Source organism: Amia ocellicauda, chromosome 7 (genome assembly GCF_036373705.1).
Source record: "Amia ocellicauda isolate fAmiCal2 chromosome 7, fAmiCal2.hap1, whole genome shotgun sequence".
In the NCBI taxonomy this organism is placed as follows: Eukaryota; Metazoa; Chordata; class Actinopteri; order Amiiformes; family Amiidae; genus Amia; species Amia ocellicauda.
In genome coordinates, this window is record NC_089856.1 from 17,328,768 (window position 1) to 17,353,177 (window position 24,410).

Below are 24,410 nucleotides of genomic sequence, written 5' to 3' on the forward strand. Positions count from 1 at the left end.
AGATTCAGATTCCTTGCAAAAGCCAAATTAATTGAGAATATGGTCTGTGTTCATTTTGTAATTATTTATGAATTTTCCTCATTTTTGTACGTATTATTGTTTGACCTTTGAATTGCAGGAAAAGATAATTAACTGCGCATGAGCAGTATTGTTATGATTAATGTTGTAAGAAAATGTTTTCTGACTGTTCATTTAATTGTTTCAACAGAATAGCATATTGGATCAGACTACATGAATGTGGAAGATTGAAGACTGTTAATAAATTGGTTATTCAATGTTTTCATGATTCTGCAAAGGATTTGTGAGTAGCCTCCTGAAGCTAGCCTAGGCTAACATCCTGTGGCATTAAACAAATATTTGATATTTAATATTTGAATACAAGGACATGCATGCATCATAACTACATCTTGCACTACAGTGATTGTGCTACTATATTCCTATCTGCTTAGACTGTAGTGCAAAGCGAATAACAATTATATCACCAACACCACATACAGATACTATACAGATATGGTACAGAACAGCTATGCTTGCTAACTAAGTAACGATTAACCCGTGTGTGGTTACAGACCTGTCTCTGCAAGCATAACAGGTTTTGTTATTATACCATGTAGGAAATGTGAAATGTGAAATGTAAATAGCTTAAAATAGTCTTAAAACAATTGTTTACATTTACGGTGTACACAATGACGTGTTTGCTGCCATGTTTGCGTGATGTCATACAACCGCCTCTCAGTGAAGCCAGAGCTGTTCACTATTTGGAACTCCGTCATCGAGTGGCGTTCCAGTGCACTTTTCCTTGTAGGAAGTTGGAAAATCCGACTTTCTGAGTTGTCTGGAACGCAGCAGGAATTAAGATAATTGTTAATGTTACTCTTGCTTCATTTAGTAGTTAATTTCATATAATCGAATAAGACCTATACTTGTTAATATAGAATGTAAAAAATTCCAGCCCTCGTGCCAAATCACTGAAAAAACAGACAGCTTATCTCACATTAATTGCACCAATTATATTGCACTGTGCCCACGGTAATTAGATTATTTTATACTGTTTGTCAGGTATAGTTAACATAAAGGCTATAAAGCGAAGTTAGACTACTTTATTGGGGTTTCCTACAGCAAATGCCATGCAAATTATGTGTTGGCAAGTAAATAGAAACAACATGTAAATTAAATATAGAAAACAGTGTTTGCAAACAATAAACCCAGATGGCCGATGTGAACACAGGAATAACCCAGATAGCACACACACAAGTCTTGCAGGCATATTGGCAGAGACCAAAGAGGGCGTAGGGCCAACGTTGGTATGACTTTGTTTCATATGTTCATATGTCATATGAAATTATCCACTGGGCACACAATGTTATAATGATGTCGTTTTTTGGTTGTATTTGAGTCGTGACGTCGGGCAACCAAAAAATAACCAACCAACAACGTCTTATTGCTGAACCTGAGACGACGTCTATTTTAGATGTAATTTATTGGTTATATTTTAGTCAATACTTAAGATGAAATAACCAATACACAATTTTGGAGGTGTCTGTGTTAGGACACCCCCGCACCCATAGCGCATTACTGTCAGACAGTACAGCTGTAAGCCTATTCTGACACATTATTTCACAGTTTTACAACCTGTGTCATAATTATTTACCAATTGCTAATAATTTAACCCGAAACGGCTGACTTTCAATGTTTTTGATTGACTAATTGTCCAATAATAAACTGCCAATTTAGTCAATTCTCGGCGGTTTCAAGTGAATGTAGCCATGGCTACTGTAAGCTTGTGATGGTCGAACTAGTCACAGACGGCAAAGAAGAGAACAAGGTCAGTAAACGTGATAAATTACATACAGAAATGCAAAATAAAACACTAATATTAAAATTAGTGACAGGAATTTTATTCTTGACATTTACGTAGCATTGTTATTAACATGAAAAGTGTGTGGTTATGGGGTGACATTTAATAATGTTGAATATTAAAAGTCGATAATTTTAGATTGTACTGCCTGTATGTGTTACATACTGTGTGAATTAGTACGGGTTGTGTGATTGAGGGTTACTGGTTTATCTGGTGCTCCTCCCCCAGTTCTCGCACACAGCGCACCATGCAGAGTCCAGTTCAATAATACAGGCAGCTCCGCAGCCTCTACACTCAAGCCAACCCCAAACACAAATAACAGTCAGAAAAAGTCCCCATATACCCTCCGAGCATTACTTTTATCCCATCTTTTCATAATAACAACAGCATCCCGCTACTGGTCACAATGCTCAGTCTAAAGATGTTGTGGCTCATCACAATAACAATACTCACGGCATGTATAGGCTAATTAATTGTAATTCTGACCGAGATACAATTGTGCCCAGGGTTGGGGAGTAACGGAATACAAGTAGCGGCGTTACATAGTCAGATTACATAATTTTGATACTTGTATTTCCGTTATGTTCCTCCTGTCAGACGAGTATTCCGATTAGCAATACTTTTTTAAAGAGTAAGAGATTACCGATTACTTATACCAAAGAAAGCAACTGGAACAAGTATTAAAGTGCAATACAAGATGTGCCTATGGGGCAATGTACGGTCTGCTTCCGAGGACTAAATTAAAATCTAAAGAAAAACATCTGGAGGTAAGATTTTATTTTTTAAATGTGTGCAACTGTAATGCAATTATGCTTGACATGCCAGTAGAAAATACGCATTTTAATAACAATTATAATAAATACGATTTAATAATTATATATTTTTATGAAAGCATAATAATAAGTAAAATGGCAACACAGGAGTAGTATAACCAAAAACTGTATCGATACTTTGCATTTGCAGTAATAAGTCATCTCAATTTAAGATACATCCACGTACATTACAAATAGTTCCTGTGCATCCTAACTGGTTCTGTGACCTGAACAATTAAATAATATAATACCAAAATAAAAACATACAACATGTTTATAGCCCAAAACAAAACAAATCTCAGAAACTGAATAAACTAGTCCTAACCCATGGTGTGGCGTGTTTTGCTCTTTAACAAGGTGCATTCAGGGGATCCTCACAAACTTTTACAGACTGATGAATATCACTTAAAAGAAAGTAAGATGTCAATAATGTGTTAATTGCATAAACAAGATGCGTAACATTCCTCATTTGTTGATACTTAAAAATAATGCCCTCATTGCATTGATATCAAACTATGTTTTCAGTGCTGGTGAATTGAAACCGGTGATAACAATGACATGGATAACAATACATGGTGTTTAAATCCCCTTTATTATAGCAAGTTGATTTTGTTCTATCTGTGAAGATACACAGATCAAGCAACTGTAGTCTTTATAAGCATTAAACATAATTACAATTTACAGACAAGGTACCTATTTAAGTTTTCAAGAAAATGTGTTTCACGATATCGGTGATTACCAGAAAATGTAAACCAACTCCTGCATTAAAATGACTGAACGTGATACACCTTCTTTGACATTTACACATTATTGATATGTCTGATTTATGTCGGTTTGTAAAAAAAGAAGGGTATCAAGATCATGTCCGGCGCCATTGGGGGGCGCCCCCTCAAATTTTATTTTGATCCGGATATTAATTGTCCATGTGCATTCTTGTTACAAAACTAATGTGCAATGCCGCACATTCTGTAATTTTACTTCCCCCCGGAGCGCACTTTGCCGGCAAAGGCCCTAGTACTGATCCCTGTGGAACTCCACGAACAACCTCACTCCAGTTAGAAGCAACTCCTCTAATCAACACCCTCTGCCTCCTATACATCATCCAGTTCATAATCCATCTACTTACATTACCCTGAATGCCTGCAGCTTCCAATTTGAGGATCAGTCTTTGGTGTGGAACCTTATCAAAAGCTTACTGAAAATCTAAGTATATCATATCATATCATATCATATCATATCATATGCTTTCACATGATCTACAGCTGCAGGTGCATGTTCAAAACATTCGAATAGATTAGTAAGACATGATCTGCCTCGTCTAAACCCGTGTTGACTATCTCCAAGAATATGGTTTTCATTAAGATGCTCCTCTATTTTCCATCTAATAATTTTTTCCAACATTTTACAGGTGATGTAGGTGAGACTGATTGGTCTGTAATTTCCTGGCTCAGTTTTGTCCCCTTTCTTGTGGATTGGTATGACATTTGACGTCTTCCAGTCAGTTGGCACATCCCCTGTTCTAAGTGTAATTTGGAATAGCTTAGTTGCCGGTCTGTAAATAATTTCCCTAATTTCTTTAAGTACTTTAAAGTTTCCGTGTACAAACACACACAATAATATATAAATAATAGGGCCGGTATATACATAGCGAGTGAGATGGATAGATTTGTGCATATAGGTAGATAGATAGAGATAACATACTTTGTGTGTGTGAACGGAAGTTAAAAATACTCCCTACATTTTCATCCACTGTGCCTGTGCATTACTCTTCTTTTGAGCGAGGTTTTAAGAAGTTGCTGGAATGCATTGGGCTGACTTACTCCTCAACGGTAAAGTTGGATGAATGGTAATCTATTTTTAAATAATTAATTTTAAACATTTTTTTAGTTGTAAAATATTTAATTGTGAAAAACTGCTGGGGTTTGCCATTCGATAGGTGGAAAGTTAAAAGTATAACAATATGTAGTTTCTATAGCAGAACTGTGTAGGCCTACTTGCTAAAATATTTAAACTACAATTTGAGTTATTAGGACTTAGCCTCTATGGCAGCTCCATTAATTAACATTATGCTTAATAGGCTGCTTAGCTTCTTTTTGGGTTGGTGTGGAAAAAAGACATAGATGACATTGCAAAGTTGCAGTGGATAGACTTTGAAAAGTACACAAATATTAATAATGAGGTTTATCTTTAACTTGACATTTATTAAATTACATTTTATTTAAATGTTCTCTGCCATTATAATTGTAATATATTGTTTAATGAAAACGAACGACACCGCCAAGTAAAAATAGACTCCTTTACCTATCTGAAATACAAGTTAAAATCATGCTCCAGTCGATACTAGCCATTGCCTGGGGCAAACAAAATGCAACCAAATTCACAAACATAAAGGAGATGGACCTAATCAACTTTTGTGGGACTTGTGAATCATACTTAAACAAACTGAATGTTATTGTTTTTTGTTGTGTTTCTCCTACTCTTAACAAAAAGCGATAACATTCCATTTGGTAAAGTATTGGGAAGTCCTGCAAAATGTAGGTCCTGGACAGAGAAACAGTTGCCACTATAAAAAGAAATGTTTATTACGATTGCTATAGGGAAGATGTGTTCAATAGAGAAGAGAAGAAATAAACTTTTTATGCATAGCCTAACATTTATAAACATTACAAATATATGACTGTATTATGTGGCCAATTGATTTATCAAGTTTGTTCTCATAAAACACTTTTCTGTTGTCACCAGTAATAAAAGGTTAGAGATTGGAAACGAAGTTTAAAAATTAAACTTTATTATGCGATTGTCTCCCCTTCATGTACACTGATTTAATTGGATTTAACAAGTTAAATCCATAAGGGATCATAGCTTTCACATGGAATTTCATGGATAGAGCAGGTGTTCCTAATATTTTGTACATTCAGTACATACATATATAATATACTTAAAGCATATTTTATTTTTCCAAAAATGTGATCATATCATTTTCTGGGTGCAATAATTAAAATATTTTAGTTTTGTTAGGAGTACATTTTAAACTGTATTCTTTGATCTGTGTTATTTTCAGATTTTTTTGTTATAGATTGAAGTGCATGGCTAGCAGGGAAGTCAAACCACGTTCATATTGGACAATACGTTGCCAATCACAAGCCAGGGTTAGAAGGCAGTTGCAGACTATTGCAGATGAAAAAAATTGTCCGCTACGCATTATCTTGCCAGAGAGAATGCTGAAGGTTATGTGGGCTTGGGGGAGGAATCTATAAATGTAGAGGATAGTAGGCCTAGTGCAGATGTTTTTGTGACTGATGAAGTTGAAGGGCATGCTGATGGGCATCTACCTTTGAGGAAGGAATTTGTGGCTTTAGAAGGGGAGGATTATGGCAATTATGATGACTTTATGGTTGCTGAATTTTACAGTGAGGACCCAGGTGAACTACTAGAAGCACACCAAAGTGTAAATTCTGTAAAGTTTGGGCATTTCTGATGATAAACCTGAAACATTGCACGACAGTTTGGCTGGTTGGGCAGTAGATCACAGAATCACACGTTGCATTAAATGATCCGTTAAGCATATTAAAGATGCATCATCCAGGGCTTCCTAAAGATTCACAGAGTTTGCTCGGAACAAAACGCTCTAGCAAAATCAATATTCAGGAAAAAGCTGGTGGGCAGTATTACCATTTTGGAGTTTTGTGTTCTTTGAGTGCCATTTTACACACAAACATAAGTAAACTGAGAGAGGAATTGTGTTTACATTTGCAAGTGAATAGTGATGGGTTGCCTCCCTTTAAACGTACGAACATACAGTTGTGGCCCATTCTGGGAATGATTACAAATTTCACCCAGCACGAGCCAGTTATTATTGGACTCTACTGTTGTAATCAGAAACCAACTTGTGCCAAAATCTTGCTTGAGGACTTTGTGTCAGAGATTGCCAAGCTGGAACATGGCTTTGAATATGAAGGAAGGTGATTACACTTAAACATCTCATCAGTCATATCTGATGCTCCTGTATGAGCAAAAAAGTTTGTACAAAATGTGAAGGGTCATGCTGGGTATCATGGCTGTGACAAGTGTGTCCAAGAAGGTGTATATTTTATGAACAGTCACATTTCCAGAGACAGATGCCCAGCTAAGGACTGATACTGGATTTAATTAAATGAGAGACGATGAACACCATCTTGGGCCTTCATCTTTTGAGGGTATTTCTCTTGGCATGGTTTCACAAATGCCTATTGATTGCATGCATCTGTTTAGGTTATGCAACGTTTGTTGACCTTGTGGCTCCAAGGACCATTGATGTGTAGATTGTTTGGCTTTGATGTTAATAGATTGTCCCTAAGTCTTGTTGGTCTTCATCCCCATGTCCCCATGGAGTTTGCCAGGAAACCAAGATCTTTGAAAGAAATTGATCGTTGGAAAGCCACTGAATTTCATCAGTTTCTGTTATACACTGGCCCTATTTTGCTGAAAGGCATTCTGCAAGAAGCAATTTACCACTTTTTTGTTGTTATTTGTGGGAATTTTTAGAATACACAGACTACGCATATGAGATTCTTGTTCTGTTTGTCAAAGATTTTGGAACAGTTTATGGAAAGCAATTCTATTCATATAATTTTTATAATCTAGTACATTTAGCTGGTGATCATGGAATACTTGATTCTTTCAGTTCATTTAGACATGAACATTTCCTGAATAAAGTGAAACGACTAGTTAGAAAACCTGGATTTCCTCTGTCTCAAGTAGTGTGTGGACTCTCTGAAAAAGGAAATAGAGAACCTAACCCTATCAACAAAAGACATGGGGCTAAGAAAGAGCATATGGATGGTCGACTCCCACCATCCCTTCATGGTGCCTGGCATTATAAGCAAATGTATGCCGAGTTGTACTCTTTAAAGCTGGATGCTGCCAATAGTTGTATTCTGGTAGGGGTGAAAAGTGCACAAGTGAAAAATATTCCTGTACTATATGAAAAAGTGTATGTGGCATTTTCAGTATTTGAACAACAGCAGTCATCGGACTGTAAAATGCAAATCCAAGTAAGGAGAATGCAGTCCTTTTTTCTTTTATATATCCACATAACACATTACTGTTCTTTATTACATATGTAAATTCATTTAATAGAAATGTATTGGCATTTTCCGTATAAAAAATCATGGTAAAAATTATTCAATAGAGCAGTGTTCCTCAATCACAGTCAAATTATTCCAATGAAGACAATTAAGTAATTAAGAGCTGATTTTAATAGAAAACCAGTAGTTTCTTGGCCTTCCAGGCTCATAATTTGGGAACAGTGCTATAGAGCATTAGGCTGACATTGAGTGTAGTGTTGCAATCAATACTCTATGCATATACAAGGCTTGTGAATGTTGCTAATATGATGAACATGATGTATGATTCTGTTTCAGACCGAACAGAAGGTGGTCTTCGTCCGAAGAATCATCTGATGTGGACGAACCTTTGCAAAGGATCTGGAGCAAAGATGAAGGGAAGAGCAAGGCACTGCCAAACATTGAGCCTGCACCTGACTGTCCTCCATTACCAGCTCCCAGGCCCAAAACACCTGTGCCCAAGAAGACCACTAACACACCACATGAGACACCAAAAAGGATGTGGCTAGGGGGTACTCCTCCAGAACCGTTGGACACACCACAGCTTCAAGTAAGGCAGTTTAAATGTAATTTGCTTGTGGAGTTTACAAAAACCAACAGTTTAAAAAATGTGAAAAGCTAATTTTTCAATTGCTTCTAATTCAAATTACACAATCATTTAATATTATTGAAGTCAAAGGGTATTCATTCCAACACCATGTACTAACTAACATATGATTTTTACTGCCACAAGCTCTTTATGGTTTCATTGTATATGTATTTTTTAAAGCTTCTGAATCCACTACACCATTCAGAGTACCTGCAGCACACTTTTCAACACCTGGTGTACCACTGGGATTGAAACATCTATGTACTCGTAAGTATATTTTTAAAGATATCTTCTGTTAACTAATAAAGAATTTTATAATTAAACAACATTTATAAATTGTACTGCTCAGCCAGAATTTCACTGTATAAATTCATAAAGAATATGTTTGTAATCCACATGTATACATATGTTTTAATATATTTTTTTATCACGTTCCACTTTAAATGTGTTGGACTGAATATTTAATGTTTGTTGGAAAGTAGGAATTATCCGTTAGCCATATTGTCTTAATTATTGCAGTAACATGCTCAATGACCAAAAAAAAAGATTGCGATTTGTGTCAGTTTCCTGTATATATGTTGCTATGTACAACATATTTCCTAGAATATTTGTCACCCATCGTTGTACAATTTGGTGTGAAATCACACTGTTTGCAGCTACTGAAATATTTGATAAATCACATTTTTTGTTACATACTGTAGCTATTGAGAGGCACATCCTGGCAATGTTGCATAGCATACCCTGGAGGAAAGACTCATCCAGGAAGTTGAACTGAAGAAGGCAATTGTAAGTGTTAGTTTGAACTAAATGATATGTACAGTTTTAAGACAGAATTGAATGAATCAATGGAAAAGGTTTTCAAATATAGCATGTACTTTTTTCATACAAAACTGGTATAAGAAAGCCCAAGACTAAGTTGATGTGTTATCTGCTGTTAACTGATTAAATGTAAAATATTGTTAAAGCACATTATATGTATAATATTATGAGGTTTGTGATAACCTGTAGTGATTGGCTCAAGGGGAAAATATTACACATAGATATTCACACAAAAGTAATAAAAGTTCAATAAAATAAATGTGTTAGGGGTGTATAATGTATGATAATGTTTAGTTAACGTGTGCCCATTTACAAGTTAAATGAATGAATAAATAAATACAGCACATTTGAGTTTCCATCTAAAACATTAAGGACTGGTTTAATAAATGCGTCCTTAAGTCCATAAACGCCATGACTGAAACGTGCACACTTTAGTTAAATTATAACCTGATATATTGTAGCTGCTGTTACTGTATGATTAATCGTGAAACGTGTGTATTTTGTTTCAACTGTAACTTGCCCTGGTCTGCTAAGTAAATTAAAAATATGGCAAAAGGTGTCATTTGCAGTTACAAATCTGTAGTAAGAGTAATAAGTTAAGGGAGTCAAATTGTGCCGTTTAAAAGACATATCTACTAGCACATATCTTGATCATGATTACAATAACAATATAATACTAAATAGCAATTTTTTTTTATTGTTGCATGTGGAAACGTTTTCTTACGGTAACGTAATGCTTGTCTGAATATAACGTTGTCTATACAAGTTTAGCTCTTCTTAATATCTTTTAACAGAAAAGTGTATTTATTATGCTGTCTCCAATCATGTAAAACATAAAGAATAGCCACAAAAGTCCTTTCCACATCAGTCTCTATCGCTCATAGTGTTGTTTTCTGTCTTTGTTTTTAAAACGAAACACAAACAACCCACAAATCGCTCTGCTCCTCCCATAAGAGGGGATGGACTTCACAATGGCCTGGTTTTACAAAAAAGCTCAGGACGCCATGGCACGGAGGCTTAAGCCAGTGGAACCGAGGAATTAGAGATCGGTAGAGCAAGATCATGCATTTGCAATAGCGATTGCAACTGCATTTACATTTAGTCCGGAAAACTGTGTAAGAGGGTATGACATGCATTTGCAAAGAGGGGTGCTGTTTCTCTCATTTCATCCATCTTGAAGTCCATCTTGAAGCGGGGTTGATCATGCATTTGTAATAGTAGTCTTTGACCATGCATTTACAATAGCGTTTCACATTTGCATTTCCATTTTGTCCAGAAAACGGTGTAAGAGCTAGGACATGTATTTGCAAAGAGGGGTGCCGTTTTTCTATTTTCACAAATACATAATCATTTGAATAAAGTCCAACTTAAAGTGGGGGACATTTTTGAAAATGTAATTACAATTGGCTTTTGCATTTACATTTAAATATTGTCTGTGAATGTGCGTACTAAATGTGGAAATGAAAATGCAAATGGGATTATTGCATTTTCATTTTGTCCCAGATAATGCGTGTACCAAAACTGTTTGATACATGACAAACAAAATGTGTCATATGCGACTGAAATGTAATTAATAGTATCATCAGAGAGTAAAAAGTGTCACTGTAATAGGGGACAGCCAAATGCAGCTTTGTTATTGCAGTTAAATTGTTGGAACTTGGAAGTTTTAGTAAAATTCTCCTTATACATAATTATATGTCTCATCAGTTTATCAATTTCACCTTCATATACTGTAATGTGTTGTAACAAACTATACTGTACTGCAAAACACTAGTGTGCTATAATAAGCTTTACTGCATTTTGAGAACACTACTGTCATATGCGAGAATAGTGCAAATCAGGGAGAAAATATCACACCAAACGACGGAAATGTGACTATATGCATTAATGAGGCACCTCTATTAAATTTAAGGTAACACAACGAAAGCTTTTTCAGTCAATATTTTATGTATAGTTATATCACATTCATTGAATATTTATTCAATTAACAAATCTAAAGCACTGTACAATAAAAGGACAATTCAAATGTTCAATTGACAATCTTAATCATTAAGAACTATCACTGCCAGGGTAACTGTAACCCAATTCCAGGCTCTATAATGCGAATTAAAACAAATAAAGATGTTGCTCTCACAATGGCAAAACTCTGATCTGGCTGGGCAAGTGCCCCAGCTTCCCTCCTATAAACCCAGGCTATGAATGACTGCATTTGTGGTCTGTAAAGCTTCGGTGAAGAGACAAAACATATCTCAGAAATTTCTTGATTGCTCTGGGATGCTCCCTAATGATCTTAAAGTATTGTATTTATCGGATTGTTATAAGTTGGTAACTGCATTTCAATTTTAAATTAATTGAAAATATATTTAATTTAAATTCTTGGTCATGCACTTTGTGTTTGGATCTTGCATGCGTGTCTCCTTGCTACCCCCAAATGTTTCTGTTTATGTTTAATCAACTTAACTCTTTGCATTAATTGTTCAAATGTATGTATGCACGTTAATCTAAAATGAAACCAGAAATATGTTTATTTAGCTTAATTACAAGGCTTTAGTACAATAATTTCCTGCCAGCTCCCTGTGCTCTGGAATGGACTCAAGTAAAAAGAGTGTTTGCATATATAAGAGAAAGTCATGCATTTCAAAATTGATTCTCCTGCTTAGATGTCCATTTATAAATCAAGTAGGCCTACTCAAAACCAATGTAATCTCTTCTCAGAGAATGTGCGTGTACAGCCTAGTTTATGCTTCTGCGTAGGTTAAGCGCACTCTTCCAAAATCTCAACAACTCTGTCTCTGCAGTCCTGTGTGTAAAGCAAGTGCTGATTGGTTGAGCAGGGAGATTCTGAGAGCCTCAGCCAATTGCTCAGTGCTGGGGCAATGCATGACTGTAGGCCTCCTCATCCAAGAAATGCATTTGTCACACTAAAAGACTGTACTAGCCTGGACATGTACAGAGGTCTCCCAAAACTATGGGGCGCCGTTTGTGTCATTCATAATTTCATGCACATAATGAGTATTTTGTCCCTCAAAATGCACATTTCGTGAACATAATTCACATTTTGTCCCACAAAATGCCCACTTAATTTGTGCTTGGCAATTTTGTGGACAAAAAGTAAAACGTACTTTTGAATGAATAGCCGAGTATGCATTATGTACACAAAATGATGTAAGGAAAAATACAGTTTGTGCACCAGTTAACCTGTCGCAAGCCCTACACCTGATACAAAATAATTAGCATTCATGATCAAACAGGTGACTGATCAAGGCATTGATCCAGAGACCTGGGTTTGCAATGTGATCAAGATTGAATTCCAAAGGAAAGTTATAATCTTGCCGAGAAGATCAGGACAGGCAATAGAGGCAAATCTAATACAACACATAGTGATAATAATGAATATATGATGTGTAGAAAATCACTTGTTTCATCAATCAACATGATTATAAATCTTTCACAATTACTAATTGTACTGAGAAGACCAATTTGTGGGCTATATAATATTCAGCAGGGCCATTCCTAGCCTTTTGGGGGCCCTAAGCAGGATATGATTTGGAGGGCCCCCATTTTTTACAATGACATACGTTTAGTGGTTTACAAATGTTTGCCCCAGGCTCAGTCATAGTCGGCAGCACTCCATATGTAGTCTGAAGTCTGTCAGTCAACAAAGGTCCTGATTGATATTTATTACACACTTTGCAGGTTTAAATAAGTCTATCTAGACCAGCGGTTCTCAAACTTTATCAAAATGAGCCACCCCAAGCCATGACAAAAAATGACTGTGCCTCCTTACTAAAACAATACAACATGTTGCAAAATCATGAATAAAACAATAGGGATTTCATCAATACAGTATGAGAAGTAGGCTTAACATTTTGAGATCAAAAACAGTAGAAATGGAACAGCTAAACTAAAAATGTACAACCATTTAAGATACATGACACAAACCAATTAAATATTAAATCCATATAATATTCATTATTCCTACCTTATCAGTGGGAGGGGTAAGTTTGTTTTCTCAATGCCCAAATTAATGGGATTCGGGGTTGCAATTTAGACGCATAAGTCACCTTCCAAAGAAAGCCGGGGGTGATGTGTTGTTTGAATTGCAGTTAATGCTGAGAAGCCGCTCCATGTGAAGTCCAGTTTTAAATAAGTTTAGTCATATTTTCGACTTTTGCGTTTTGTTGGAACCTGCGTTACTGCTATCACTTCGGCTTGTATTGGACGCTTTTCTCCCTTTCTAACAAAACAATACATTTCTCACAGGGTCTCTCAAAGCATGTTGCTGAATTTACATATATATTTACGTTATATAATAACGTTTAATAATAATTTATTTAAGGAGCACAAAAGCTTTATTTATTTGGTTTTAGTTATTTTAGAATGTTTAATATATACTTAAATTTTCTCCAATTTTTTTTTTTTTTTTAACTGTAACCATCTCAAGCGTCCTTGACACACTCCTGCACCCCCCTTGGAAGGCGCAATGCACAGTTTGACCTAGACCAAGTTACAATTGCCAAATCCCATTTGCTGATTTTAACTAAATAGCTAATTATCTAACTTGATAATTGATGCTGCAGAACTAGGTTGCTGTGTTATAGCATAGATTTTCACTGAGGCCGAAAAAAAGAAGAAAAGGAAGAAAAACCTCTTGCAGATCCTATTCAAGGTAAAACTCGCAACAGATGCAAATACAAAGCCACCATGTTATAATAAAATGGTATTTGGTGGCAGGTAAGGTGAACTTGGACTGTCCAGTTAAAGTAACAAGAAAAAAGTTTGAGGAGATTACAGCTGAAACGCATATATTTAGTATCAAAAACAGATATGTGGGAGAAATTCACATACACAGAGAGATTTACTTTTTAATTGAAAACACGGCTATGGTGGTTTAAGTCTCTAACCAACTATACCAACACAATATAGATCTACACATACAGGATGCAATATGGCAATTTTTGCATGTGTGTTTAGTTTCTGTAACTTGTCATTAACTGCATGTTGATTTACATCCATACAACCCTAGGTGCACCATATAAAACAACACTGCCCCCTATCCACGCATCAACATTACGTGCAAGTATGTTGACAGACACTTACGTGAACGATTGCGTACGACGCCCATGCATGTATGCACACAGATACAGAAGCATAAATCAGGCTTACATCTGTGCATGTGTGCGCATGTGCCTTAATTAGATATCTGTAAATGGTTTAAAGATATCTGAAATTCAATTCAAGATTGCGATCTCTAAATTATTTCAAGACATCTCTGAATTATAATTTGGCTGGCTTGCAGTAATGCTCCGGCCCATATTGTTCAATTGCTTAGATTACCACACCACCACTGGTCTGCGAGTATGTGTTTGTCAGTGTGTGTGTGTGTGTGTGTGTGTGTGTGTGTGTGGGTGGGGGGGGGTTTGGAGAGCTTCTGCTTTCCCAATGGCATTATTAGAATTTTTTAATTGGTTATCTTTTAAACTTTTTTGATATCCGTTAAAACAGGACTTGCAATTTAAGGTGTCTGATGTAGAATCACTGTTTGGTCTGTCACAAAAGCTGTAGGAGGAGTTAATGATCATCTTAATGGAAACATAATATATGAAATGATATATGGGGTTTTAGAATTATAGTGAGAAATCACTGTGCAGCAATTACAGGAAGAGGATCATCATTGCTCAAAGAAAGAGGTTATAATTCTCCTGTGATTTCTCCACCCAACCCCCCTTACTGTTCTACGGTAGGTTACACATACTTATGATACTTATGATCAGGTAGCCTCCCAAACTTCTCATAACATTGATAAAGTGTCACAATGTGGATTAAGCATGAACGCTTTTTTTGATAATCAAAATGCATTGATTGATTGAACAGAATTGATCAATAACTGACACAAAGTACATTACAAAACTATCTTTACTAATTAGCATCACCATCACTGTACTATATTTCATAACTAACAATTTTCACAAAATGTATGTAGGGATATTGAGAATCTTGTTCATCCAATAATAAATCATAACTGACTCTACAGTGAAAATAGCCCCCATTTAAGATGTTTTTACATCATAACCCTTTTAATATGCAAATACAGACCCATTAAAGGAAATTACAGACGAAGTGTGGTACAGAACAGACAAAAGGTCAGGAGATTGCAGAGATTGAGAGTTTAACCTATATGCCACAATAAGCATTAACAGGGTATAAATCTGGCTAAAACATGAAAATCTGAACCCTTCTTTATACTACTGTAAAAAGGAGGGGGATGGGGACTAGAAGACGCATTTGTAAGTGAGCCCTATGCAGTCGACAGTTACCAGTGTCACATCTCCTCTGGATGTGAATCAGTGACAAATGCACATGTATTTGTGTTCACTGCCAGCTCTCAAATTCTGTGCATTTTTTGGTTTGACCTTAATCCCAAATATAGTGCTTGAGGTGGGGGGTTAGAAATCATAACCCCCTACTAATCAGTAAGGTAGCTTCCATCTTGGATTCGCTCACCTCTAGCTCAGGTATGACTAGCTCTCTTCTTCTCAGCTTCTTTGCTAGTGTTCAACTTGATATATGATTGAGGCATTATTTTCAATACCAAGCATGCTGGGTATTTGAAATCATCACAAAATGGTGCTTGGAAAACCTACATATTTTTACATCCTGTCTTGCAGTGCATCATGAGCTCCAAGACTCGGTGGACAGTCCTTGCTCATAAGGCTCCGATTCCAAAAGTGAGGCATATAGGTTGTTACTGCAGATATGACAAAGTTAGCATGAAATTGCCTTGCCAGGACTTTGGGCGTTTTAATTCCCTTACAGGACAACCTGAAACCATCCATACATTAGCGATCTCATTTGTCAGCCTAGAAATTGTCTGCTCAGTTTCTAATTGGCGTGTTAATCCCTTTTGTTTTTGAGCAACAGGATTGGTTGCAGGCTTGTTGGCGCTTTGCCTTTGAAATTAACATACATGCTGGTTGCAGATCTGTCAATGCTTAAGGCCACGATACACTATGAAATTTCCATGAAATCCGATTGCAGCCCAGGATTTCCTCAAAATGTCACTGAAATCTCAAGAAATCTGATTTCATGTGATTTCATCCGATTTCAAGTAATACAGCAGAGTCCTATTTTAATGAAATTGCATGAAATCGCCCTGGACAAGTATTCAATCAGAGAGCAAGAAGGAGTCACATGACATCTACAACATCACTGGGAACCTTGAACAGCAGATAGGAAGTTGGACAGGAGAGGACTGTTTAAAGCTACTGTCTCGTACACATAAAACTGTGGTAAATGGCAAAGGCCATTCATTAAATATTAAATAAAGTCTAACATTAAATATTTTCCTTTCAGTTTCGTATTTCTTACCTCCCATTTAGTTTTCCTCATAGTCGTGTATCTTACATGGGGTTGCTCTCTTTCACAGGACTTCTAGTGCTTTGATGTTACTGTGTTAAATATTTGCCCAGTAATTACATGAAAAGTCATACCATTTATATTTATAAATATTGTTTTGTATACAACTAAGTTAGCCTTGATTAGTTTTTGTTCACTTCTTTTTAAGCTGTCAAGCAAAATATTAGATCTCTCCATTTTGGATAGTGTACAGTTGCTAATAATAATAATACAAACCATACATTTCATTACAATAACACACATTATATATATATATATATATATATATATATATAAAGGGCTGACAGTATAACAGAATTTAAGTGGTTCTGCCACTTATATTACAGTATAACAACGCTGTAACGTTAATGGTAAAAAAATAAAAAATAAATAGGAATTAAAAAAAAAAGTTTAGTTTTCCCATTCACGGATTGTAACCCTGCAGTTTGTGCGCAGATACTGTACGGTAGCTTTTATTATATCTTGCGTGATTTGCCACAATTTCTATACTAGAAGTGCAGGGCTGGTCAGTGTGACAGATTTATTTGGAATACTCTGTGTTTCTGAATACCCGTTCGTGACTTTTCCTAAATATATGTATAATATATACCTACGGCATTTTAGCTGCATAAACGCAAATCAAGTTCAAGTCGCAATCTCTACCTCACCTACAGTCTACAGTCTTTCATGTGCTTGAAAAACACATGCGTTGTATAGCATTACAAAGTGTCTTCTTACAACTGTGGTCAAATTGATTAGACACCGAGAGCGAATACCCCGCAAATAAAAACTTGTTTAATCTATGCGTTTTGACTGTGCAGTGTACCCGTTTAGAGAAAAAAAGCACTTTGTCATTTATAACAATCATTTTTAAGTTTTATGTTCAAATTTCCATTTAAATACCCTACTCCATTTGTGCTAGTTTTCATTATTATACTATAGTTTTGGCTCTTGTAGGTAGTTTGAAATCATTATAATGGACATTTTTATTTGTTTAATTCTGCTTGATAAATTATCTTTTAAGAAACATACTATGATGACTTTGGTGTCATTTATGTTGTTGTATCTTACTGTTACATGTAGAGTGCCTTACAAATTTATGCATACCCCTGATTCAATGTAACAAAATAGTCTTAGCAAAGAAAAGTGTACAATGTTGTTTTTTGTTTTGTTTTCATTTTGTATAAATACATGCACATATGAAACAATGTAAGACTATCAGTGTTTGATATCGGACAAATATGAATGTACAAGTTTTGAAAAAATATGCAGATATGTTGGACAAATATTTTTGCAAAGTACAATACTGAAACTAGCACTGCCTTCATTCATTTCTGCAACAAATACTGAGTGTACACTTGCATAGACTTCAGTAAAGCCGTTGTTTTGCCACAATGTAGAGCATGGCTGAAGCTGCCATAACTAAATATGCCTATACCGATAGTATTTACACTCTTGATCTTCTTTCTTGCTTTTCTCTTTCAAAACTCCAAACTTCACCACATAGTCTTGCTCCCAACCACCCTTAATATAGTGTGCAATTGCATCACGATTTCATCTGATTTCACTATGTGAAATCGCACTATTTAATCTATTCAGGTTTCATGAAAACGTCCTAGTGTATCGTGGCCTTTAAGTACCATTAGTTTGTTTTATGTCCTACGATTCCAAAACAAACATTTATTAAATCCTACAGTGAGTTATCCATGGCAGTTGTAGTCTGTTTTTCAATTCTTTAATATCAGCCCTTTTTATCAATAACTCTGTGTCACTCTGTCGGCCTTTGCTCAAGGTGTGTTCACCACGCGCAGACTTTTCCTCATTCTGCACCAAATATGACCATTTATTCGTCACAATGGTTCCTGCTCAGTTTACGAACCACATTATTTATGGATTGAGCACTTTAATACTTTATAGGTTTTATTTTGATACTTACCCTGTCCAGCAGTGGGCGTTTTATTTGTATTAGTGTGGACTCTTATGGAAATTTTAACTCTTTCAGTAAAATCTATGTATTGATCTGGTCCGCCTAACTGCTGCTGTTCTGAGATTACGTTTTACAAAGGAAGAACATTGTACAATTGTGCAACTTTGGGCATTGCCTGATGACCTTAAAATTAAAAATTAAAAGGTAGGTAGGGTAATAGAAAATTGTAAGAGAGATTTAAATTAGGGCTACAACAATTATTGACATTTTGTAATGTAAAATGGTTTAAACATATGTTATTAATCTTGAAATTTAAAATACATATTTTACTTTTTAAAGAACACAAGTACTGGTATAAAAATAAAAAGTCTGTAAAAACATACAAACTTATAAACACAAGGTTAATAAAACAATACAAGAATTAAACATGAAAAATGTCCTGACAAACTCTTTAATAATCACAATGTCTGAAATAAAACAAAAATACACAATTTATACACATTTTGTATAATATTTTAACATTAAATGCAAACGACAAGTTGAAATTTAACTTAATCTGAAGCAATAAGCAATCCCACGCAGAGTCTGGAGGTGGGTGCGGGTCCCACAGTTGCTGAGAATGTTATCATAGATCTGCAATCATCATTATCTGAATTTTGACGGCAAAACGCCAACAAGCCTGCAACCAATCATGTTGCTCAAAAACAAAAAGGAGAAACCCACCAATCAGAGACCGAGCAGAGAATGTCTAGGCTGCCCAATGAGATCGCTAATGTATGGACGGTTTCAGGTTGTCCTGTAAGGGAATTAAGGCTTCAGGTTTTACCACTGCCAGACAATACTTTCAGGGATAATTTCTGTAGTTTGTTGCTAGGGAAATACTTTTCTAGAGCAATTGGTCTTACTGACTACAAGGAAAAAAATTAGCACTCCTTTCAGAGCATGAAAGGGACTTTAAATGCTACCTTTCTGCAGTCATTTGTTGCTATTGCTGACTTTCTGGATTCTGCCTGACATGACTGGAAAGGTTTGCAATCTGACTGGATTATTCCCTTCATGGCAATGGTCCTGCATATATCCAAAGGGATATGAAGCAGTCAATCTTTTTCTGACTGGCCACCAAAGGAATGTTTCCGAGAGGGTTTTAAGTGCGTGTGCGTGTAATGTGAAAGTACGGGAATAGAAATTGGGTTACACTCGGAAACTCTACTAAAGAGTACAAACAGAGATGTTGTAAATATTACCATTATTTAATCATATTTCTAAATGAGAGCATCTGCTCCAATGTCTGCAGTTCTCACTGCTGATTGGCTCTTCACAATATGACATCACAATCCACTCTTCGAGCATTATTTCAATGGATATTTTATTTTTAATTTTATATTTGTTATAAATTAATACTTATTCCTTGTAGCCAGTTAAAAGCAAAAGCTAGGTGTTAAGTAGAACCACTGTATGAAGTTTATGTGTAGTGGAAAAAATGTGGGAAGAGTTTGTGATTGTCTGTAAGCAATAATAATATAGATCTTGCAAGAGAACAAGTCTCTAGATTTCTAAATGCCAATAATAATTAATAAAATAATCTGGTCATCCCTATCCCCTTCCCCAATATTTGCTCTCTCTAGGGTGAAGCTAGAAGCTCTCAATGGAGTGGACTCCAACACCAGCTGGAGCGAGAGGAAACATTGTGGTGGCAAAGTTATTTTCAAGGCCTGATCAAGGATGTAACAATCACTTAATAGATGTCTTGGTCACTGTATGTGTGTGTGTGTGTGTGTGTGTGAGAGAGAGAGAGAGAGACTGTCTCACTCACTGTAACCGTTTCTCTCTTTCTATTACTGTGTCCAAATAGCACTGACTCTAATCTGGGACCTATAGTATAGACCAAAATCTTTCTCCTCCTATTGCTCTCCACCTCTCAATCTCTTCTCCCTCCATCTCCCTCAAACCATCAGTTAATACATATATGGTGATTAATTAGCCTGAACCTCTAAATTAGGAGAGACACTATAGACCACAGTTGGTTACTAATTAAAACTGAGCATTGTCACATTTCCTAGTTTCGTGTGCATGTGGAAAGTTGGGGGAAAAAGCAGATGCGAGCAAGCAAATATATAACTCAACTAAGGCAAATAAATTACTGGGGGGGGGGGGGGGATCTCATTGACACCACCAGGACAACCTCAGGTTTCTAATTTCTCCAAGCGTCAAAATAGCTTCACACTTTATATTGATATTGGAGAGAGGACACACTGTGCCAATGAATTAAATAATAGGATCCAGCAATCATCATTGTACACTATTTTCTAAAGACATCCTATTTTATTGTTCCAAAGTCTTGGAGCTCCAACACAGTCACTGAGAGTCTTCCATGATTGCTTTTGTGTGCAGAACAGTGAAGAATGGCATATTCCATCTGCTTTCATTGAAATCTTTCATGTATCAAATATGTTCATTGGTTCATGATTTAGGTCATTACATTATCCAGAAGGAAGCAGTAAGCCTTGCTGTGCTGTGCTGTACTGTAGCTGTAAGGACCAGGGCTAGGGACCCTGCCATCCTGTACTGTAGCCATCCAGGACCCAGGCTGGAGATCCTTGGTGTATTGTACTGTGCTTAGTAGTAACAGCATATATACACACACACACATTATATATATATATATATATATATATATATATGATATACACATACACACACACACACAGTATGTATGAGTATGTAAGAGAAAATGCTTATTATCACCAATTTAAAATGTGTTGAATGAGTATATTATTGTTTCTATTATTACTGCTACTACTATCATTAGTGATGGTGTATTACGTTTTCATAAATGTGAATTCTAATGAATTTATACCCCTCTGTAGCTCACAGTAAACAGGAATAATTTGAATACTATTACCACTAATAATAATAATAATATTAATAATAATAATAATAATAATAAATGTTTCAACAAATATATACATGTTTATTGTGGGGAGGCTGCAGTTTTACCTCACAATGTGGCATTCAGTTACGGGGTGGGGGTGGTACTGAAACATGACTGATCCATACATCAGTGTTTATGTTGTCATTCCTATAATTATCCTGTTTAATAATAATAATAAAAAACGACCCAGACTATTTTGTCGTTAAACACGTGATTTAACGATCACTAGAAGCACTACTACCACCACTTCCAATAATTTTAATAATAATAACTGTTAATGTTGATTTTCTCCGTTTCTCCTTCTACTCTGTGCAGGCTCCGGTCTGCTCGACTAGGCCTCTGGGCTCCAGAAGACGGACCGTGATGGCTGCGAAAAGCCTTACTGCTCTCATGCACTTCCATCCAAGATTGAATTATTTTACCTTTTATTTTCACAACCTGTCTCACTAACCCTCCGGTTGTTGTCGTTATTTTCATTATCATTATTAACGCAAAAATAAAGCGAGCTGCAAACGACTGAAATAAAATATTCCCTAGTCTAGCCGTGACTTGTATTGTTTCGATCCTGCATATATATATATATATATATATATATATATATATATATATATATATATATATATATATATATACACACACACACATTCTATTAACTATTCTGTCGAAAGGGGTAAAACGCGACATTACACACAAACAAACCAAGGACGACACCTTTTAAAAGCTGCCCAGGTCGGACGAATAGCCTAGCCCAGTTGTATACTGTAGACACCAGACGGGGTCCATTACAAAATCTCACCAGACGTTCCCCCTTCGCTCACTGTATACCTGCTGTCTACATGGACCCCAATGTTTAGGCCTTTGGGTTACGACGCGTTCCATTACCACCATCTTAATATTATTATTAATAGACGCGTTTTTATTTTGCTTTTTAATGTCGGACTTGATTTACATATCAACCCAACAATGTTTATCAAAGATGCTGATAACAGCGTTGATAATAGTAACTACAATGTGTGTCGATCATTTTCTTTATCTGAATACATACTGTGTTATGGCAGAATTGCATTTGCTTATGGTTCCGTTAATTTAATTGTAATCAGTGCATACGGGGGATCAATGCATCAAGGGGATAAAGACAGCAAATCCAGCTACTGATAATGACATTTAAATTATTGTCTTATTTAATTGCTTTAAAAATTGTAATCCGGTTAAAAACAATCATAATGTCCATTGCTTAAATAGGTATGCATGCAGTTTTCTAAAACGTATACATATTTTATAATGTATATGAATTTACATACACGTACACACACTGGACGGTACAGGGCGCTTTGTCATGGGCTACGGAGATATTCACGGCATTCCTAGTGACTGAGAATGCAACATTATCGCGATATTATCTTTTACATCTACAAAATGTACCCGTAAGTAAAACGCTATTTATACACACACACAGATAGACAAAATAATAGAGCACCCCCTACCCCTTTGGAAACTACCCCCCTTTCTCTCCATGGTCCAGTCATCCACGCAGTAGAATACATGCATTCTTCGCGATTTGAAGAAAAAATACGCATATTTTCCTTTCTCTGACGTTCAAGCAAAAGCAACACGGTAGCTCAGTACATAAATCAATACATAAATAATAACGACACGAATTACACACACACACACAAATCAATACAAACCAACCACACATATGCATCCAGATACAGAGGAAACGACAGTGCAATTAAATGAATACATACAAAACATTCGATTTTGGTTGTTCTCTGTGTATGCAATCATATACCGTTGTGTTTTGTGTGTGCGCGTTGTGTTGTGAATTGCGTTACCTCGCTTTTGTGGACCTCTCGTAAGTCCATCCCGCTCCGGCTCCCAAGTCTCCGAATCCAGTGCTGGGATAATTTCTATCCATGTAAATTACAGAGACGCGTTTAAAACAAATGTGCGGGCGAGCGGCTAGGCGAACACATACAAACAGCGGCTCTCTTAAGGAATGGAATCAGAGAGAGAAAAGGAGATGGCGGGGGGGTGAGTGTAAGGGACGGGAGGGGGGATAGGGGCAGATATATACGCGCACAAGAAAAAATAATATCGAATTCGTTTTCGGCTCCTCCGTCTCGGCCCCTCTCTATACGGATCTCTTAATGCCAAAGCGACTTCTATTGTCCCAGCGTCGCGGATTGGTGTTAAAAAAAACAATGATACTAATAATATAAACTCTAATAAATAAATTATAGAAAAAATACGTCTTTCAATCTTATATATATATATATATATATATATATATATATATATATATAACTGGCTGGCTTGGTTGAATCCGCCCTCTTTCTTTCTCTCGCTCTCTCTTCCCCCCCTTCTCTCCTGGTCTGGCTGTGGAGGTAGGGGGGGGGGGGGGGGGCGGTTGTCGGCGGGGATCTGATTTTATGTAATATATTTTCCCCAAAGAAGATCATACAGCCCCGCCACTTTGGACAGACACACCGACACCGAAGGAGAAGCGACAGCAGCGATACGGAACAATATTTGAATCTTTTGTTTTTCCCTTTTTTGGTTTGTTTCGTTCCCGTCCTTCGCCCTATATCCTTTTTGTGGCGCAATCCGTTCCCCCTTTTTTTATAATCCTCAGGCACGATTCTCTTCTACTACTCGTTCACATTTTTCACCCATCCTCTTGCGTCGCCGCCATGTTTTGTGAAACGCACGCTCACTCACTCTTTCTCTCAAACACTCTCGCTCGTTCTCATACACACGCAGCCCGACTTTACCCAGAATACATTTCAGGTCAAAATTACCCCCCCCCCCCCCCCCCCAAAAAAAAAAAAAAAAAAAAAAAAAAAAAGAAGCAGAGAGATGGAGAGAGATAGAAAAGCCCTTGACAGTCTCTACCAAGAGAGGGAAAGACATTCTTGTATAGATTGATAGGCTCTGGGATCCCAAATCATAGCAGTGTTGGGCCGACCGATC

The 24,410-nt window shown here is 36.4% G+C and overlaps 1 protein-coding gene and 1 non-coding gene across 4 annotated transcripts in view; one reads left to right on the plus strand and one right to left on the minus strand.

Annotated features, from left to right (window-relative positions):
* The window catches only part of prr12b (proline rich 12b), an 80,077-nt gene extending 55,878 nt beyond the window's left edge, over positions 1-24,199 (minus strand). For 2 of the 3 annotated variants that reach the window (XM_066708777.1, XM_066708776.1), the window contains exon 1: positions 23,273-24,199. In XM_066708777.1, the coding sequence (XP_066564874.1) occupies positions 23,273-23,355 (83 nt within the window). In that variant the 5' untranslated portion in view covers positions 23,356-24,199. The remainder of the gene's footprint in view (positions 1-23,272) is intronic. The other variant, XM_066708778.1, reaches the window with a different exon arrangement.
* LOC136754216 (small nucleolar RNA U3) lies at positions 19,338-19,550 on the plus strand. Its single transcript, XR_010817564.1, has one exon. It is a non-coding gene; the product is annotated as a small nucleolar RNA U3 (small nucleolar RNA).
* Positions 24,200-24,410: the final 211 nt, after the last annotated feature.